The sequence below is a fragment of the Saccopteryx bilineata genome, chromosome 8 (assembly GCF_036850765.1).
Source record: "Saccopteryx bilineata isolate mSacBil1 chromosome 8, mSacBil1_pri_phased_curated, whole genome shotgun sequence".
Classification (NCBI taxonomy): domain Eukaryota; kingdom Metazoa; phylum Chordata; class Mammalia; order Chiroptera; family Emballonuridae; genus Saccopteryx; species Saccopteryx bilineata.
Genome location: NC_089497.1, coordinates 62,377,640 through 62,398,160, shown reverse-complemented (window position 1 = coordinate 62,398,160; position 20,521 = coordinate 62,377,640). Strand labels below are relative to the sequence as shown.

The 20,521-nt window shown below is 36.1% G+C and overlaps 1 protein-coding gene across 1 annotated transcript in view; it reads left to right on the top strand.

Moving 5' to 3' along the window:
* OSTN (osteocrin) overlaps window positions 1-19,927 on the top strand; it is a 56,125-nt gene extending 36,198 nt beyond the window's left edge. The window contains exons 4-5 of the mRNA XM_066241619.1: window positions 14,774-14,870; window positions 19,697-19,927. Coding sequence (XP_066097716.1) covers window positions 14,774-14,858 — 85 coding nt within the window. The 3' untranslated portion in view covers window positions 14,859-14,870; window positions 19,697-19,927. The remainder of the gene's footprint in view (window positions 1-14,773; window positions 14,871-19,696) is intronic.
* Window positions 19,928-20,521: the final 594 nt, after the last annotated feature.

Genomic DNA, 20,521 nt, shown 5'->3' with positions numbered 1-20,521 from the left:
ACTGCTCCCAAAAATTAGAGTTTGTTTTAAAATGAATATGAAGTGATTAAAAATAAGCATTTGATTATTTTTTATTAAACAAGAACATCAGAAAAGCAAATGACAAGTCAAAAAAAATTGTTCTGTTATGCAAATGAGATGCAAAACCAACTTTTATTTCATTGGTGAAAATGCACTATACAAAAGGCTGAATGAAAGTACTGGAGTATCTGCACGTTCCCTGATCCCTTAATTTTTGTGAGCATTTCACAACTATTATTGCTTTAATTCTCCCACTAATATTTTGAGGTCAGCAAAGTACGTGATGTCAGTCAGGGTTCCTGCAGGAAACAGGCAGAGCATTTGAAATTGAAAAATCTGAGAAGTGTTTATGCGCAATAAGACTATTTGCAAAGGAAAAAAAAATGGATACAGGCAAATCGTAATGAATGGAATAACATTGCGGGGCCCTGGGCAGAGTGATGCCTGCCTTGAACACAGTGATGACCTAGAGGGAAGTAATTTTGCAAAGAGGGAGCCAGATGAAACTTATTCTGACCTCACTTCCTCTCTCCTTTCAGTCTTCTCAGCTGAGGCCACCATTTTCCTGCCCCAAACCAAAGCCAGAAATCACAGGAACTTTTCTTTGATGTGAGGAGGTTAGCTTCTCACATGGAAAGTAGGGTGAGAAAAAGCAGAGAGTAGACCTGGAGAGCTGGTGCAGGGGTCCCCACACTTTTTACACAGGGGGCCAGTTCACTGTCCCTCAGACCGTTGGAGGGCCGCCACATACAGTGCTCCTCTCACTGACCACCATTGAAAGAGGTGCCCCTTCCAGAGTGCGGCCGGGGGTCGGATAAATGGCCTCAGGGGCCACATGTGGCCCGCGGGCTGTAGTTTGGGGATGCCTGTTAGAGAATACCCAGCACAAATATACACATTCTATGGATTCAGGTCAATAACCACTTTGATCCATAACATTGATATTATAACCACTAACCAGAGAGAGAAGGAGGACTCCATTAGACATATTCAGAAAATAATTTTATCCCCCACCCACATGCATTCAAATGCATTCAGTAGAAGTTGTTGTTTCCTATTTCTTGGATACAAACAAAGGCGGGCATTATACAGCTCTACTGGTCACACTGAAATAATAAGTATCCCTTTAGTCTTTTTATTAGAAAAGCAATTCTATTTCCGTAATTAAAATAATCAAATATGAAAATTTCTCCTTTTCAAGCTGAAGAGGGCAGTAGGGATTGCAGTCAGTTTATCCTCATCTCTTCCCCCATCACAGTGAGCTAGCTGCCTTGTGTCCCCTCCAGTGTTGGGGATGGGAAGCAGAAAGGTAAAGAAAAGTCTTACTTGACTGATACAACCATAACCTGGCTTTAGGGAACTCTGGCTTCAGGAAACGCTCAAAGCTGACTCCCTAACATGAGATGTACTTGTAGGGTCATTGCATAACCCTATTGGGAACATTGATACAAATTAAATATTACTGTCCCCAGTCTTGCTTCTCTTTCAGCAGGTTAGCTTTGCTTCTCCTCATCCTACCCTGTAACTTCTTCATTTGTCACCACCACCAGCATCCTGCTGAGGTTACCTCACCCATAACCCCTGGCAGAAAGCCCTTTGGGGAAGGTTCTTTTTCTAATTAATCTAAGCCAACTCTACCCACATGCTTGCTGTACATCTGCTCCACAGAAAACCCACATCCTGACTCTGGTCACTGAAAGTGAAGCTGTTCTTTATGTAACCATCTCTGCACTCTGGCAGATGGCCAATTCTCATAGATTTTTGCCTTTTAGATTTCATGGGCTTCATCAGGTCTACCTCACTTCAACAAGTATGTGTCAAGCTCTCTGAGTGGTTTTCTTGAAGCCCTTCCTCTATATAGAGGAGGGAAAAATACTATTGTTCTCCAATAACTACTTCAAAGAAATTTTCTTTCTTCACCTTTTTGACATCAATTCTTTTATTGGATTAAAGTTGGAAAAACCAGTTCATAGTGACCTTCACTGAAAATATTGCAGAAGTCTAGCACTTTACTTTGGGGTGAAAAAGGAAGTATCACTCTTTCCCTTCCCCACTCAGCTTTTTTTGGCCCACAGCCAAAAAATAAGATACCAAAACTGAGGTAGAAAGAATCTCACTTTAACATTCTGATACAGTTTTTATTTAATCCCTACAATACCCTAAAACAATATTATGTCATTTTGGGAGGGTATATTTTCAGAGAAATAGAATTATTTCCCTAGCTAGAATGTCAGGTTGCTTCACTCTAAGCCCAATGACTCACACTTAAATAAGCTGCTCTGATAAAGAAACTAAAGATCTGTGTGAATAAGGCACTTGTCCAAGTCCAGGAACAGTGAGGTTCATTTCAAGATATGAAATGAATAAATAGTTCTGGAAAAACTACACCAATGATACATGGGTTTTGATCCTAAGCCAGACATGAAGTTTAGACTAATGCTGAGAAGAGCAGTTCTGGTTCACTTTGTCAATTATGATAGCCCTTTTGAAGACAGCCCCAAAGATTAAAGGTAAATGTCCTAACATAACATTTTCCTTCCCAACTCATTGTGAAGCAATGCCACAGACCAAGGCCAACAGAGGTATCTCCTGAATTTTGTTATTTCTTCCCAACTCTTATTTGCTAATGCCCAAAAGGAGTCATTCAAAAGGGGCCCCATTTCACACTGAGTAACCCAGAGAAAGGATTCGGAGTGTGGTGCCACATTTCCAGGCTTCATTCTGCCTGGCTGGAAAGCATGGCTGTACTGTAGGAAATTCACTTGAGGAAAATGATCTTGAGCCATAGCCATTTTCTTGTTGTTGTTGTAGTAACAGCTTCGCTTGCCTCTCCACATCCCAGTGCAACACCACAGATTGAGAAAGTCCTTTTTCCTTTTCTCCCTACTCAGACTCATATGTATAGAAAGGTTTAAAACTTTCCCCCAAATACTTAGTTCCATATATAGGCTCTGAAATGTTCATGACCCACTTTCTCCCCCCTTCAAAAAAATTCTAGAAGACATTTTTGTGTAAATCCATTTGTTGGATAAAAGTTTCAGAAGTTTTATTAGACCCTCAAATTCGTCTATGAGCCAAGCAAATGCTTTTCTCTGCCCTTTCCTACAACTTGACAGCAGTTTTCAAATTCACCATCCCTGGGTTATTTTACAATAAACCCTTTAAATGTCATTATTTGATTCCAGCGCTCATGGTTTGTTTCTGAATGCCTGTGCATATAGCCCATTTCTTGGAATAATACTTTAGAAGCTGATGCCATGCCTAGTCAGCATCATCACCATAAATCTAAAAGAATGTTTAAAACTGAATTACCACTTTTGAGATAGAATTCTGAAAGTCGTAAGTCAACTTTCCCCTGAAGAAGTAGCACTTTCTTTTCATTCTACACAGATCTCATTTATTAAGTGTTATATTGGCCTGACCTGTGGTGGCGCAGTGGATAAAGCACCAGCCTAGAAAGCTGAGGTCACTGGTTCAAATCCCTGGGTTTGCCTAGTCAAGGCACCTACAGGGCTCAACTATGTACTATGAGTAGATGCTTCTCACTTCTCCTTCCTCTTTCTCTCTTTTTCTCTCTCCCCCTTCTCCTTCCTCTTTCTCTCTCTTTCTCTCTTTTTCTCTCTCCCCCTTCTCCTTCCTCTTTCTCTCTTTCCCATCTCTCCAAAAATCAATAAATAAAATCTAAAAAAGAAAAAGAAACACCTTATATGAAGCCTCATATTCTGTGCAGTGGAACCTCCCTTAGGGAAAGACTGTACCCTGCCTCACCTTCGTATTCACTCCTTCCCAGAGGAGAAGCACTCATTTATCTGATAGGTCAGTCTGGGAGGAAGAGTTGAGCATGTCCGGTTCATCCCCTCTCTTTCTGATTTTATTGAATAACTATGAATACTTGTGTAAATCTGTCTAATGCAGGGAGGAAATGCAAGGATCCTTTGAAATGCAGATTAAAACTCTAGTCTACATTCAGCTTGATCAAAATGGCATTTTGATTTCTATGCATTAATCATTTATATCTTATTTCCCTGTTGTTTCTCAATGTGGACTTGGGATCAAAGGACAATATATAAGTGGCCCCTAAAAACTACATCATCACTCAAACTTAATGTGGTCCTTCATCCCAACATTCTGGAATTTGAATTTAAACGTGACTCTGCGGACTTTGATGATCCCCTTTTTTATTCTTTTCAGGGCCTTGCTGAGTCCTTTTCAGTATGTTCTCACACATCAATCCTTCTAACCTCATATATTTTGTCTTTTTATAGTAATTTCTTAATTCTGTAATTTAATTTTCAATTATGATAACGAAGATTGCAGGATTTAGGGGTCACCATTTATTTAGTGTTTCTACATGCTTCATAAGATTTTCCTAGAACCCTCAAATTGGGTGCTATTTCTTCTCCTGTGGAATCCCAGAGCACTACGAATCTCACTGTATTAAATAGCTATTGCTAGGCAAACAAGTTGCTCAGAATTTAGCAACCTAAGACAATAAAAAAATGTAGCTCCTCACACAGTTTCTATGTATCAGAAATCCTTTAAAAATGCTGCTGACTGCTTCTAGCGCATCAGTAGGCTATAGGACACTCATTTCCAAAATGGCCCAGGCGCAAGGCTAACAGCAGGAAGTCTCAGTTCTTCACAAGCTGTTGTCAGGAGGCCTTAGTTCTCTGCTACATAAACCTCTCTATAGGAATGTGAAAGTGTTTTTAGAAAATGGCAGCTGACTTCCCCTGGAGTGCGTAATCCAACCAAGCAAAGCAGAACTTGTAATATTTTTTATTACTTAGTCTTGGAAGTCACACTTGTTTTTTGTTTTTGTTTTTTTTTTTTGTTGTTGTTGTTATTTCTTTTTTGAGAGAGCCAGAGAGACAGAAACATCAGGCTGCTCCTATATGTGCCCTGACTGGGGTAATCAAACCGTTAACCTCTGCAGTCTGAGACAGTGCCTAAACCAAGCTATCCAGCCAGGGCTTAGTTTTACTGATTTTACTTAGTTTTACTGATAGTTTTAGTTTTATTGTTCCAAAGAGAGGAAGGGAGAGAGGGGAGGGGGAAGGAAAGGATTTGTCATTCCACTCCATTGTGCAATTTTTGGTTGCTTTCAGTGTGTGCCCTGACCAAGATCAAACCCTCAACCTTGTTGTTTTTGGTCAACACTTTTAAAACACTGAGCTAACAGGCCAGGGCTGGAAGTCACACATCTTAATTTCCACAGTTTCTTGTTGGTTACAGAGATCAACCCTGTTTAATGTAAAAAGAGACAGAATCACGGTAGAATTATTGGAGTTTAGCCACTATACTTATCTAAGCCTTAGAGAATAACAAGTTAATTTTATTAATCTAAATTACCAAACTATTTAAAAGAGCATCTTTTATTATCAGTACTATATTCTATCATTTTGCATATCATTCAGTGTCGGTGATGCTGTATGACTTTCTTAGAAGGGTCTAAGCATTTTATTGCCCTTTAAAGATGTAGCAGCAAAACAGTTTATTTGTTTGTTTTAGGGAATACTCTCCACACCCTAATTTCTAAGTTTTTTCCCTTGGAACTCCAAACCATAAGCAGGAACAATAAAAGTTCTGATGTATCCAACCATTGAGGGGAGAAAGTGTTTAAGTTTATTTGAAACATCTATAAAAATTAATGAAGTACCTAACCACAAATAAGCCTTAATTTTCTCTCTCTCTCTCTCTCTCTCTCTCTCTCTCTCTCTCTCTCTTTTTCTTTTGAGAGAAGCAGAGAGACAGGAACTCCTAGCTGTTTTTGTATGTGCCCTGAGAACTGGCAACATCTGCACTTTGGGATGTTACTCCAATCAACTGAGCTATCCAGCCAGGGCTTAATTTTTTCTTTTTATTGGTTGATTGTTAGAAAGACAGAGAGAGGAAAGGGAGAGGAGAGGGGGAAGGGAAGCATTCATTTGTTGTTCCAATTAGTCATGCATTCATTGGCTGCTCCTGTGTGTGTCCTGACTGGGGATCAAACCCTCAACCTGTCACTTCTGGACAAAGTTCTTAACCAACTGGACTAACCAAACAGGGCAACCTTAAGATTTTTAAAGGTTTAGTTATCATATAGAACATATTCTCTGACCATGATATAATTAAGTAAATAAAATAATAGTCAAAAAAGAAGGTACAATCCTCAACTTGAGAATAGCATTATCTGGACACCAAAACCATATATGGAGAGAACAAAAAAATTAAAGGGCAACTTTTAATAACTTTAGATTAAAATCCCTACCAAAAGAATTAACAAAACAATTTCAGTAATGTATCAAAAAATTATATACCGTTATCATGTCGGGTCAATCACAAAAATTTAGTATAAGAGTGACTTGCTTTACAAAGTTAATTAATAGAGTCAATAAATTAAAGAAATAAAGCCATATCTTCCTAATAGATGCAGGAAAAGCATTAAAATAAGATTAAACATCTACAAATAATGGAAATCACCAATACACTAACAATGGAAGGGAACTCTTTTCAACTTCTAAAGAGCACATTAAAAAAACTTACAACATACTATTAAATGATACCATAATAACAAATCCAATAAACCATGGCAGGTGTTAATGGAGAAAATTATAAAAATCAATAAGAAGGCAAAAGATAACCTAAATAAGCAATCTTAGATAGTAAGAGTCAGTATCACAAAGGTTTCAGTTTTCTCCAAATTGATTTATTACAATTAGATTCAGTACAATTCCAGGTAAAGCTGCAGACATGGACACCAGCATGGTGACCACCAGAGGGGAAGGGGGCCGGGGAAGGTAAAAGAAAGTAAAGGGGGGATAAGCAGTGAAGGAAGGAGACTGGACTTGGGTGGTGAACACACAACAGAACATACAGATGATGTATTATAGAATTGTACACCTGATATCGATATAATTTTATTAACCAATGTCACCCCAACAAATTTAGTAAAAATTTTAAAAAATGTAAAATAAAAAAATATCAAAGAACATTAAAGACTTTCATAAAAGACACAATTAAGTACAAGGGAGAAAGGATATCTGCATATAACTGACAGCTAACTAATGTTCACAGTATAGGAAACCTTCCTACAAATAAATATTTTAAAGGAAAACAAACCAACAGAGAAACATGCAGCAAGTCTGACAGGCACTTCCACAAGAAAAAATTCAAGTGGTCAATAAACAAATAGAAAGGTGAGCAACCTCATTATCACTCAAGGAAGGCAAATTAAAAAAAAAAACCACAATGAGAAATTCTTACAAAAGCATGAGAGTGACAGAATTAAAAATTCAAAGTACAATGGTTGGAAAATCTGTGAAACAACAGGAATGCTCATATACTACTCATGGACATGTAAATCAGTACAATTTTGGAAAACAGCTTGATGTTACATGTAAAAATTACATACAGGCATAGTTAGCAATTCTATTCAAAAACATACTATAAAGAAATCCTTAAGTGTGCATTACAGATAACTATAGCAACATTTTCAGGTGAACAGCACATAACAATAACCAAAAATAAAAAACCCTAAATTTTCATCCACCAAAGAATGTATAAATAAGCTATTGTATATTCACACAATAAAATATTATACAACAATTAAAATAAAGCAACAGCAATTATGCATGTCAACATAGACAAGTCTGAAAACATAATATTTGCAGAAGGAAGTCAAGAGGACTTCTAAATATATACATTTTAAATAAAATTCTAGAACCATCTCAACTAGACAGTTTTGAAGCACATATATGGATTATAAGGAAAAACAAAGAAATTATTAAACCAAAATTTATTCAATACATTACCTCTGTGTCTCTGCCATGAAAGGGATGCAATTTGGGATAAGGAACATCTAAAGTTTGGAGACTTCTAAAATTTAAATACAATTTTTCTAACTGTTTTAGGATGTAAAACCTTTTCAGAAATTGAATTATCAAAGAATATAAATGTTAAAGAAAATCCTATTTGCAACAGAAAGTCTATATTTTAGTGTAAAGTTAAAAGTTATACTTAAAATAAACAATCCATTCTCCTTATATTAGTTTGGTAGATATTCTTTATCCTTAAATTACTTTCAGAATATTTTAGAATGGAAAAGATGGATTGGGTTAAATGGATATATATGTGAGACATGTATTACCATTATTTTGTCACAAGAGGGACTACATAGTCAGAAAGTAAAGTTTTCTCTTTTGGTCTTAAGACTATTTCTCTGTCTTAACATTTATGTTCTATACACTGTGTATTCTTGTCAGTGTACGTGATATAGAGTGTAATACTGCTATACATATATTTCATGTCAACAAAAATTTTAACATAAATACTAGTTTGCCATTTTAGTTCTGAATGGATACAGAGTATACAGAAATTATTTAACTTACTGAGCTATGATCATTTTTTGGTTTATCTGCTTTGTGGCAATAATTTTTTTCATTTTTATATTAGTGCTAGACACTTTAAATACTGAATTGGTTTTTTCATATCTCTTTGTTTTATTTCTTTTTCTTATCTGATTTCAAGAGACCTGTGAGCATTTGTGACCAATCCAAAATTTGATAAAATGAGTCAAAGTTACTATGGATCTATTGCTAAAACAAAGGCATTCATTACTCTGTCCACTTAACCAGTAGTTTTCAAACTCTGCTTTAAGGATCCTTAAATGTTCCTGGAAGTTCTTTCTAGTGGGAAAGGTAGGGTACTCCTGTACTGAAACAATTCTTCACTTAACCTTTCAGATATTGTCCTCTTTTCATTTTAATTTTATTGATTTGAGAGGGAGAGAGAGAAACATAGATTTGTTGTGCTACTTATTTATGTGTTCATTGGTTGATTCTTGTATGTGCTTTTACCAAGATCAAACGAGCAACCTTGGCATATTGGGACGATGCTCTAATCAACTGAACTACCTGACCAGGGCCAATATGGTTTTCTTTTATAAAGTTCTTATAGCCAGGCGCAGTGGAGAAAGTGTCGACCTGGAATGCTGAGGTCTCTGGTTCAAAATGTTGGGCTTGCCTGGTCCATACACATACGGGAAGCAACTACTGCGAGTTGATGCTTTCCACTTCTCCCCTCTTTCTCTCTCTCTGAAAAAATAAATAAAAATAAAAGCTTTTATTCATAGAAATACTAAACTACAAATAGTTTAAAAACCACTAGACTTGACTGACAAAAGAACTAGTAAAATTAATTAAAATGTATAAAATGCTTTCTGATATGTTACTTCATTAGCTTATCCCAAGTAAAATGTGAACCCAATAGCTAATCTGTCTGCTTCACCACTGTATCTCCAGTGAAGAGAACAAATTATATGTGGTTATGCATAAAACAATCAAAATAAAAAACAAGTATGTTAAATGAATAGACAGCCCCAGAAGATAGGTAGCACAAGTATTATCTGATTTTTTTCAAAAAGGAAAGAGAAGCTCAAAATGATTATCAGAGTTACAAACACTCACACTGTCAAGTAAGTGAAAGAATCGTATAGAATTCAAGTATTGGCTCCTAATACTTTTTGGATCAAATCTTGGAAAAGGAGGGAAAGCAAGAATAGAGAATAAGGAAAAAAGAAAAGAAAAAGAGAGTTTATTTTATAACTTTTCACCATACCATACCTGCCTCTCATTTACTTGAGCAGAAAAAGGTCAACTGTAGTAAGGAAAGAAAAATGCTACTTTTATTCATTTTACCTTCATTTTTGACAAAATACATTGGTAGTGTGGACCAATAATTATATATTTAAATTTATAACGATGCATGAGATCACCATAGTTCTCTTTTAAAAAGTAAAAGGATTCTTTTTCGCGGCAGCACTCATTTCCCAGGCCCTCTGGGAGGTCAGTACACATGTGAAACAGTGGTTTTTTTCCAGGTGTCGCTGCCTTCCTCTTCTCACCAGTCCTGTAACCACTGGGAAGGGGCTGGTTTCTCCTTCCTCTTTCTGACCGTCTGGGACTTCCCCTGAGCACTCTCCTCCATCCCCAGATGGTTTCCATCTTACCCTTTCAGTGAAGGAATTTAAGGGTTAAAGGAAGAAAAATTAAATCAGTTTTTTTTTGTTTGTTTTTTTTTACACACTAACCACATTATACTTAGACATCAACCCTAAATCATACAGATATATGTATTGTTATTATTGCTATGGTAGTAAATTACCACAAACCTCTAGTTTTAAAACAGCGCAAATTTATCATCTTACAATTGTATAGGTCAGAAGTCCAGTATATCCTCACCAGTCACCGTATATCAGTCTAGAAAACTTTTTTCAGTCTTCTCAATTAGGTGCAGCTACACGATTGATTGCCAGCCAGTGGGTGCCAATAAAATTCCTCTTGCGTGTAGCTCTGTGCTTCCTCTTTTGTCTGTCTGCCAGTGGAGTACAGAGGAAGTCAAGAGGTCATGGGTAGGCTGTGCTCCTTTTGGGGGGCTCAGGGGAATTTATTTCCTGCTCATTTAGGTCACTGGCAGAATTCAATTTCTTAAGGTTATAGGACTGAAGTCCCTGTTTTCTTTTAATAACTTTTAGAGGCCACAGCATTCTTTGATTCCTGATAGTTTTCTCCATTTTCCAGCATGGCAATGGTGGGTTAAATCCTCAGATTATAGCTCTCTGACCCACTTTTCCACAATCATTTACCACTTTTAAGGATTCCTGTGGCTAGATTGAGCCCACCTAGATAATCCAGGATAATCTTTTTATGTCGAGGTCTTTTTTATCCTATCTGCAATGTCCCTTTAGCTATCTCAAATAACATTTTAAAACTCTGTGGCTTATGACAAGTACATACCTTGGAAAGGTGGCATTATTCTGGCTACCACAAGGCAAATAAATGCTTAAATTGAGTCTATAAATTTACTTATATGAATAAAAATAAGAAAAAATATAAAGACATTGTTCTTTTTCTCAAGTCATTCTTTATAATTCCATCAGAAGACCTAAAGCACAACTGATATGCATAGTTTCAGATAACATGTTTTCCATCAGATTAACAAGTGAAAACTAAGTAGTTAATACAATGTCAAGAAATCCAAAAGTGTAAGAAATAAATGCCACTTAATAGTGTGTGTCTTTCAGAAATCTGGCAAATGGAGGCAGAGATATGGGTAGATTAAGGATAATAAGCACTAAATTATTGTCTTTCCAGGTTTTCCTTTGCCAATCAAATTATTCTCTAGGAGACAGTCATATAAGGTCATACATATAAAAACACACAATGTTATCTGCATTGACTAGAAAAACTAAAGGCCAATCTAATAAGGAATATACATGTGAATCAGCAGGGAAAAAAAAGCTGAATTAAGTTAAAAAAAACACATAATATGGTCCTATTTCTACAAGATTATTTGAGGACAAGTTACGTACCAGATTCAATGTGGATTTTTATCACTGCTATGTACACAGCACTAAGCAGAGCACCTGGCATATAGAAACTATTATGTAAATGTTAGTTACCTTCAGATTGTTTTAATTAGAACTAAGCCATGTTTACAGAATTTTTTATGTGCAAGATACAATAACAGAATCTGTCATATTTTTATTGTTCTCTATACTTTTCAGAGCTTTTAAAATAAATTTACCTAATAGTGATATGTGGAACATTGATAAGACTTATGTAAAGTTAAACACTTGCCATCAAGAAAATTGAGAGAATTTTTTCCTTTACTATTTGCATTGAATCATTACCACTCTGACAGTGCTTAATTAAAGGTTTTTAAAAGTAAAGACTTGCCTGACCAGGTGGTGGCATAGTAGATAAAGCATCAGCCTGGGATCCTGAGGATCCAGGTTTGAAAACCCAAGGTCACTGGCTTGAGTGCTGGCTCATCCTGCTTGAGTGCAGGCTCCCAAACTTGAGAGCGGGGCCACTGGCTTGAGTGTGAGATCATAGACATGACCCCATGGCTGCTGGCTTGAGCTCAAAGGTCACTGGCTTGATCCCAAGGTCACTGGCCTGAGCAAGGGTTGACTCATTCTGCTAGAGCTCCCTCAGTCAAGGCACATATTAGAAAGCAGTCAATGAGCCTGAAAAGGTGGTGGCTCAGTGGATAGAGTGTCAGACCGGGATGCAGAGGACCTAGGCTCAAAACCCCAAGGTCACTGGCTTGAGCAAAGAGTCACTCAGTCTGCTGTCACCCCTGGTCAAGACACATATGAGAAAGCAATTGATAAACAACTAAGGCGCCACAACAAAGAATTGATGCTTCTCATCTCTCCCTTCCTCTCTGTCTGTTCCTATCTGTCCCTCTCTCTGTCTCTCTCTGTCACAAAAAGCAACCAATGAACAATTGCTTCTCATCTCTCCCTTCCTGTCTGTCCCTGTCTTTCTCTCTCTCTCTCTCTCAAAAAAAGGTAAAGACTTATTTTTAACTTATTATTCACAAGACAGCCACAAGAAAGAACCCTTTACATAGGTTCAAAGTAAATGCTAATAAAAAAAGGTATTTTGGTTTTCATTTTTTTTTTAGTGTTTATATTGTGTGGTATATATTGACAATATAATACAAGTAATTATAAAAAACTGAAGAAGCTATTGAAATTTTTCTGAAATAAATTTTGTTTAACTCTTTAAGCTATTGAGAAAATTTATAAAGTTGTCTTGTGAGGGTATTAGCACCTCATCACTGAGATTTTTAAGTGGTGAGATAGATAATTGCTGGTTAAAAAAATGAAGCAGAATTCTGACATTTGGTAGGAGAATACTTTGAAGACTATTTCCCATTCCAAAAGTGTTTAATTGCTGGTAATGTTACCATTGAAAATGGTGTTCTTTTATGGAGTTTCAGGGAAGGTATTCTACAGGACTCATGTATGGGACAGAGTGAGGCTTCTGTGGTAAGATTTATTTGGAGTTGAAATGAAATGCTGCCCACAGGTTCCCAATGTCTCATCTCTGTTCATCAAGCCATGAAAGAAGGCCAACCTGGTCTTTTTCAGGCCCAAGAGAAAGACCAGTGTCCAGAAACTCTGTGCCATGGTTCAATCCATATTAACGTTTAGTCCAGTCCAGGCATTGCATTGCTGTACCCATGCCACACTAAGAGCCTGTACTTGGGAGATCATGTGGCTGCATGGCTGCTTGGAAAATGCACCGAAAAAACTATAGCTTCTATAGCTTCCTCCCACTAACCAATCAGATGCTCTTCTAGGCTAGATGACAGGCTTCTATGGCCACCATCTTGGCTTTCACTGTGCATGGCCCAAGAGGAAGCACAGAAGTACAATTCTCCATACTTTGTGGATGGACTGGTTGTAACTTGGGAGGTTGAAAACTGTCCTTCCTCCTCACATCAGGGAGGGAGGGATATTAATCCTTTTAGCAGGGCAAGGCTTTGACCCCACCTCCACCCACACCTTCTGGTTGTCAGAAACCCCAAACACCAAAGCTTTCCAGCAAATGGAATACTACAACTTCTTGTTGAAGCTGGCTTCACAGTTTTATTAAGATTAATATTTGGTTCCCTTTTCCCTAGTTTATTATGCTCAATGTCTTATTCCCTCTGCTTCCTTTCTTTATTAATATTTAGCTACCAATGCTAACAGTAATGTTCTGGGTTTTGATCTGGGTATTTATTGCATTTATGATCTACATATGTCTAATATTGTTAATTTGTATCTTCTTTTTGACATGTCTAATATGTCAATAAAAAAACTAACAAATCTATAAATAATTACCTTTCACTGTAACACAAGTCACTTATTTACATAGGCTTCTTAGCTCTTTATATCTGTCTATTTCTTCATTAAGTAAACACAAAATTTCTCTTAATGCCAAACTTCTGAGACCTCTCCTGATAAAATTTTGATTTAATAGCACTAAGTGATGGTAATAACAAATCAATTTAAATGTTCTTTATAAAAAAATAATTTATAGAACATAGAAACTGTAAGGCTTTCTGTAGGGGTTTTTTAACTTCATTTTAATAATAAAGGGTTTTTTTCCTAAACAATATTCAAAAACAAAAATATACAAAAAATGTAGACCATCATATACAAAACTTCTTTAGGTAAAATCTGAGTGAAGACATGAGAGACATAGTTATTCCACATTCTGTCTTAGTATCATCAGCACTCTTTCCTCTTCTATCTTCCCCAGAAGAATCATTCTCAGGTAGAGGTTGGAGAAAATCATTGATCTAGTGCAATCTTCCTTTTTCTTTTTCTTTTCTTTTTTTGTGTCAGAGAGAGGCACAAATAGTGACAGACAAATGAGAAGCATCAGTTCTTCATTGCAGCTCCTTAGTTGTTCATCGATTGCTTTCTCATATGTGCCTTGCTTGACTGGGGGACTACAGAGTGACCCTTTGCTCAAGCCAACAACCTCAGCGTTTCGAATGTGGGTTCTCCACATCCCAGTCCGATGCTCTATCCACTGCACCACCACCTGGTCAGGCCAATTTTCCTTGATTAACAAAAAATACACCAAAATCTGGAGAGGGAAAGCATCTTCCCCAAACTAAACACTTAGCAAATTGATTTTCTGATAATACCTAGCTTTACATTTGGCATGTTTGATTTCGGGTAAGTTTAATTTCTCTAAGCCTCAGTTTCTTCAGATGTAAAAAGAAGGAAGTAATACCTACTTTCCACAGATGTTGAAAGGATAAGAGTTAATGTCTGGCACAGAGTGAGTGCTGATGATTGATAACTATCATAGTTATTCCAGCTCACAAAGAGAGCCTCCAGATCTGCATGAAATAAAAGAGTAAAATAAATGACTGATAACTTGGACTTTAGATTATAAACATTCTCCTTGGTTTGTTTCAGGAAAGCAGTAGATCATCCAAAAAGGCGATTTGGTATCCCCATGGATAGGATTGGTGGAAACCGGCTTTCAAATTCAAGAGGCTAATTGATTCCAATCGTGAGTACAATTTGAATATGTAACAATACATGCAAGCTTTTGATGAATATTTCACAATAGGTTAATTGATCCATCTTTCTTTTTTTGACAGAGAGTCAGAGAGAGGGATTAGATAGAGACAGACAGATAGAAAAGGAGAGAGATAAGAAGCATCAATTCTTTGTTGCTGCACCTTAGTTGTTCATTGATTGCTTTCTCATATGTGCCTTGACCAGGGGCTACAGCAGAGTGGGTGACCCCTGTTCAAGCCTTAGGCTCAAGCCAGCCGCCTTGGGCTTCAAGCCAGTGACCTTTGAGCTCAAGCCAGCAACCATGGGACATGCTCAAACCAGCGACCCCATGCTCAAGCTGGTGAGCTGTGCTCAAGCCAGTGACCTCGAGATTTTGAACCTGGGTCCTCTGCATCCCAGTCTGATGTTCTATCCACTGCACCACTGCCTGATCAGGCTAATTGATCCATCTTAGTTTATAAATCTCCCTTTTGATTTTCTAGCTTATAAATTTATATTTTCAAACATTCTGTACTTAATGAGTATATTGATGCTAGATAATTTAGATGACATTAAAGAATCAAAATATTGTCCTACATCTACTTCACCCTAAAAAATGATTTAGGTACTCTCTCACACTTTTATATAATTACTGAATATTAATATGCAAACAAAGGTTAAAATTCTAATTAACATAATAAATTACTTTCACAGATATACATAATATGTAGCAATCCCTCTATTGTGAAGAACACACAATCCAGCAACACACACCATTTTATTGCAAATAACATTACCAGAATTATGATAACATGGAACATAGGAGGGAGCATGGTGTAGCAGAAACAGTATTAGCCTTAGAATCAGAGCTCCTAATCCAAATTCTGGTTCCATCATTCATTATCTTGTTTCCATCAAGATACTTTCTTTATAGCTTGTACATTTATAGAACACGATGGTATTTAGAGATTAAATTAAATGTTAGAAGGTGTTGGATGCACAATACACACACACATGATAATAGCTTATAAATACAATTCTGAAAATTTACTCTGTGCTGGGCTCTATACTGAATGCTAAACATGCATTGCTTCATTTAATTATCCTGTTCCATAAAGTAGATACTATTCCTATCTCCAATATCTTGAGAGGCAGTACAATAAATGGGTGAGAGTGTCAGCTAGGAAAGTCAGGCTTAGTGGGTCAAATACAAGGTCATCTAAATCCCATTAACAGTTAACTGTGAGACCTTGTTTAAATTCTGAAATCTTAATCCGTAAAATGAGAATTATAATTTCTACTACTTTACATTGTCCTGAAGACTCAATGAATTGATATACATTAACTACTTACAATAGTGCCTGTCAAGTATATTAAGTACTCATTAATAATTAGTTACTATTATACAAATACATGAAAAACTTAGATATATTAATTTCAATGCCACATATCTAGTAAATGATGCAAATAGAATTCAAATCCAGAAAACTTAAACCCTGAGCTTTATTTTAAACAATATATTTAATCATATATGGCATATATTTTAAACATTACATGTTTAAACATTACATGTTTATTTTATTACATAAAATCTTGAGGCCCTGACCCCTTGGCTCAGTGGTAGAGCATCGACCCAGTGTCTGGATTTCCTGGGTTTGATTCCAGGCCAAGGCACACAGGAAAAGTGCCCATCTGCTTCTCTACCCTTCCTCCTTTCCTTCCTCTCTATCTCTCTCTTCCCCTCCCACAGCCAAAGCTCCATTGGAGCAAAGTTGGCCCAGATGCTGAGGATGGCTCTAAGGTCTCTGCCTCAGACACTAGAATGGCTCCAGTTGCAACTGAGCTATGCCCCTGGTGGGCTTGCCAGGTGGATCCTGGTTGGGCACGTGCAGGAGTCTGTCTTTCTGCCTCCCTGCTTCTCACTTCAGAAAAATTAAAAAAAAAAATTAAAAACAACAACAACAACAAAAAAAAAAAACATAAAATATCAACTATGTATTTTTTCCCACGAGAGCTTAGTGGGTGCATCTTCCTTCCCAAACAGGTACCACAACCTAGATACAGAAGAGAAAACTCTGCTTTTTGCTTTTCTCAAGATAATCCTCAGAACTATGATGCAGAGGCCTAAGAAGCACTACATTAGTCCTGACCTAATTTCTCCTCATCAAATGCTCTAAACCACAACCAGAAGTCAGTATTTTACCTCAACTTTCTTCTTTTCAGAATAACTTAGTTAAAATAATTTTTTCTCTGTGGCGTCATTGATAATGAAATTATGAAGTTACTGTGTGTTTTTATGAATACTGCCAGAAGAGTACCTTTTGAACAGCACTATCTTCAGATCTCATACGGAATTTCCTATCTAGCAGTATACCAAGTATGGAAATGTTCAGGGTTGTTGAAAAATCACCATGTTATATTTGAGGAAGAACCAACTAGTTGCTATTAAAAATCAAGTCATAATCTCCCAGTTTCTTGATATATTGAGAATGTTGTGACACTGAGATTAAAAAAATCAAGTTTGATTTGTTTTATTAAAATAATTAAATTTGATTGATTTTCATATGTACCTTATAACCTTAACCACCCTTGATTATGACCCATTTTGGCATTTCTGACTTTAACCAAAATAGATTTGATAAGAGAAATCTTACAGGAAACATTTTTATATAAATTTTGATAAGCTTTAGACCATAAAAACTCCATATAACTACTAAACTATGAAAAGGAACTTGAATTAATATAATATTTACAGAATCACTGTTGGGTAATTCAAATTAGTACATTATGCCCTTCACTTAACAGACTTTGTTGAATGTCATGACAACCAGTGTACTTATTATTAAAATCTTGAGAAGATAATATCGTGAAAAAATAAGTTTAAAAAAGAGCTGAATATTGTACATTTTCTCTTTTCCTTTTGTCAATCATTGTGGATTCACCTGCTCAACCATTATATGTTTCTCTTCTTTATTTCCTGCCACTATCAACAAGATTTCTCAGATATGTTTGATTTTCTCATGAGAAGTTTTATGTATTATAGTTCATGAGTGACAAGAGATATAAAATATGTATTTCTAATTTCCATTCAACTTTTCAAAAAAATTTTTGGCATATTATTTTCTTTTGTCACAATGTTCCTTTGGATTCAAAAGATGTGCATATTGCTTAATAGAAAAATTAAGAGTCATTACAATAATCTCAAATGATTTAGTCATGATGTTAAACCATTAGAGCAGCGGTTCCCAACCCCCGGGCCGTGGACTGGTACTGGTCCGTGGGCCATTTGGTACTGGTCCACAGAGAAAGAATAAATAACTTACATTATTTCCATTTTATTTATATTTAAGTCTAAACGATGTTTTATTTTTAAAAAATGACCAGATTCCCTCTGTTACATCCGTTTAAGACTCACTCTTGACGCTTGTCTTGGTCACGTGATACATTTATCCGTCCCACTCTAAAGGCCGATCCGTGAAAATATTTTCTGACATTAAACCTGTCCGTGGCCCAAAAAAGGTTGGGAACCACTGCATTAGAGATTAAAAATATGTAGTCTCATTTAATCTAATCTTTTTATGCTTTGTTTTGTTTTTTAACAAATGAGAACCCAGGGACTGTGAGATAAATGGATTTGTCCCAAATTTTAAGGACTTTCAGATAGAATGAGATTCAGAACCAACTCTCTGGCCTTCTGGGACAACATTCTCTTTATGATCCATAAGGCCTTGCAGGTGCTAAATTGTCATTGCTATGCTAATATCACTGGTTATACATTTCTAAAACAACAGTATTTCAGACTCTGTAAAAATCTTGGCTTTACTTCTGTTGAAGAAGATACATACCCTTTTAGAGCAGATTTATTTGTGGGTTTTCACCTTCTGGGGTTTACTATATGTCTTCACACTAAAAATGAAACTAGTAGTAATCATGGAAGTTTTGCTTAGTTTGAGGTTAAGTCTAGAAATAGCTGATGTGTATTATCTAGTTTTCAGGGGAAAAAATACTAATCTCTTCCCTGAAATGTATTTTGCAAAGGATAGTAATCTGACATTTGCACAATATCCTCCCCAAATCATTAATTTATTGGAGCAAAGCTTTAAATTTTTAATAGGCCTCAGTTCTAAGAAACTCACATCTACAGAGGTATTTTGTCTAGGTTTTACAGATTCTGTAGATGCAAGTAGCAAGGTCTAGTTTTTGCCATTGAAATCAGGAAGCCTACTTGATGAAATTTGGTAGAAATATGATCATTAATTGTGGTCCCATTGCTGCCACATGCATTAAGACAATAAATAGTAAGGCACATGTTGCTGTATTATACTGAAAATTTTTATTTTCGAACAATATTGACATACCACCATTCAAATTAATTATTACAACTCAAATAACAAAAATATCATATTTAAATGCTACTATATGGTTGAATGGCTGAATCCTTTAAACAGAGCAAAATTTACAATAAATATCAACCTGTGATCATAACAATAAACAGAAAGCAGTGGTCAGATTTTCTTATCTTTTGTTTGTCATGACAACACCCTTTGAACCAAGACTGAAATCTCAGAAGAAATAGATTACAGCAAGTACTTAAACAGAAGGTGTGGCTTGAACACAAGGAACTAGTTTATACATTTAAAATGCTCTCTTGTATTTGATCAGAAAGTATAAGTTTGCATATTATTTTTGCAGTAAAAATATGCCTCATAAATAAAAGTCATAATGAAATATCAAGTAGTTAGGTTTTAACTCTTCTCAACTGCAGTTGATGGAGTTCCCCTGATCTATTTACAAAGTTCTCCTTAGCTTTAACCCTTTCAACTTTCATTTTTGCAGATGTGACTTCATCGGGTGAAATGTCACAGAAACATGGAGGATGCTTCAGAATTTCTTCACACTCCTTAATGATTAAACTTTTAAGAAACTGGCCTTCTTCAAATTCTTTCCAACGCTTGAACTTAGGCCTGTCACATTACAGTATAGTTATAGCTTCAAGTAAATTATGCAGATCACTTCAATGCATGAGTTTTTTTAAAATGTATATTTTAGTTGTTCAGGAATGGTAACTTGGCCCCAAACCTTACTTTTCTAAGAAACAATCAAAAAACACAATGCCGTGAAATGCTTTCTATATGTGTTTACCATTCACATTTATGCAGTTGAAGAACTGAAGGCTCCCTTGTTTCTGTAAAATTTAGGAGCAATCTGTTCATTATTGGGAGAAAGACAGTGCTGTGTGTTTTCTCTTGAATGCTTCACTTCTTTCTTACCCTTTGTCTGTGGTCCTCTTGGGTAATAATTATGAAATCAGACTTCTCATATTATATTCAGACTTCAGTCATTTTTAATCAAATAAAACTCAGTCCCAGTTCTAGAAATCAGCATAGAAAGATCTCTAAGCAAAGAAAAAACAACAGTAATTAAGCCTTCTAAATTTGTGTCCCAAAGTACTGAGAAAATACCTGCAGATCAAAGCATATTGACCTGGAGTTAAGAAGAGAAGGATATTATTCCTTTGTCAAGTTTGGATATCCTGTGTTCCCTAATAGTTTTCCATTTCTCTCAATTACAACTGATAGTTAATTAAGAGCAGCTGTGGCTGATTATGAGAACAATGACTTACACCAGTAACAGATAAAAGTATAGGGAAGTCAAAGACTA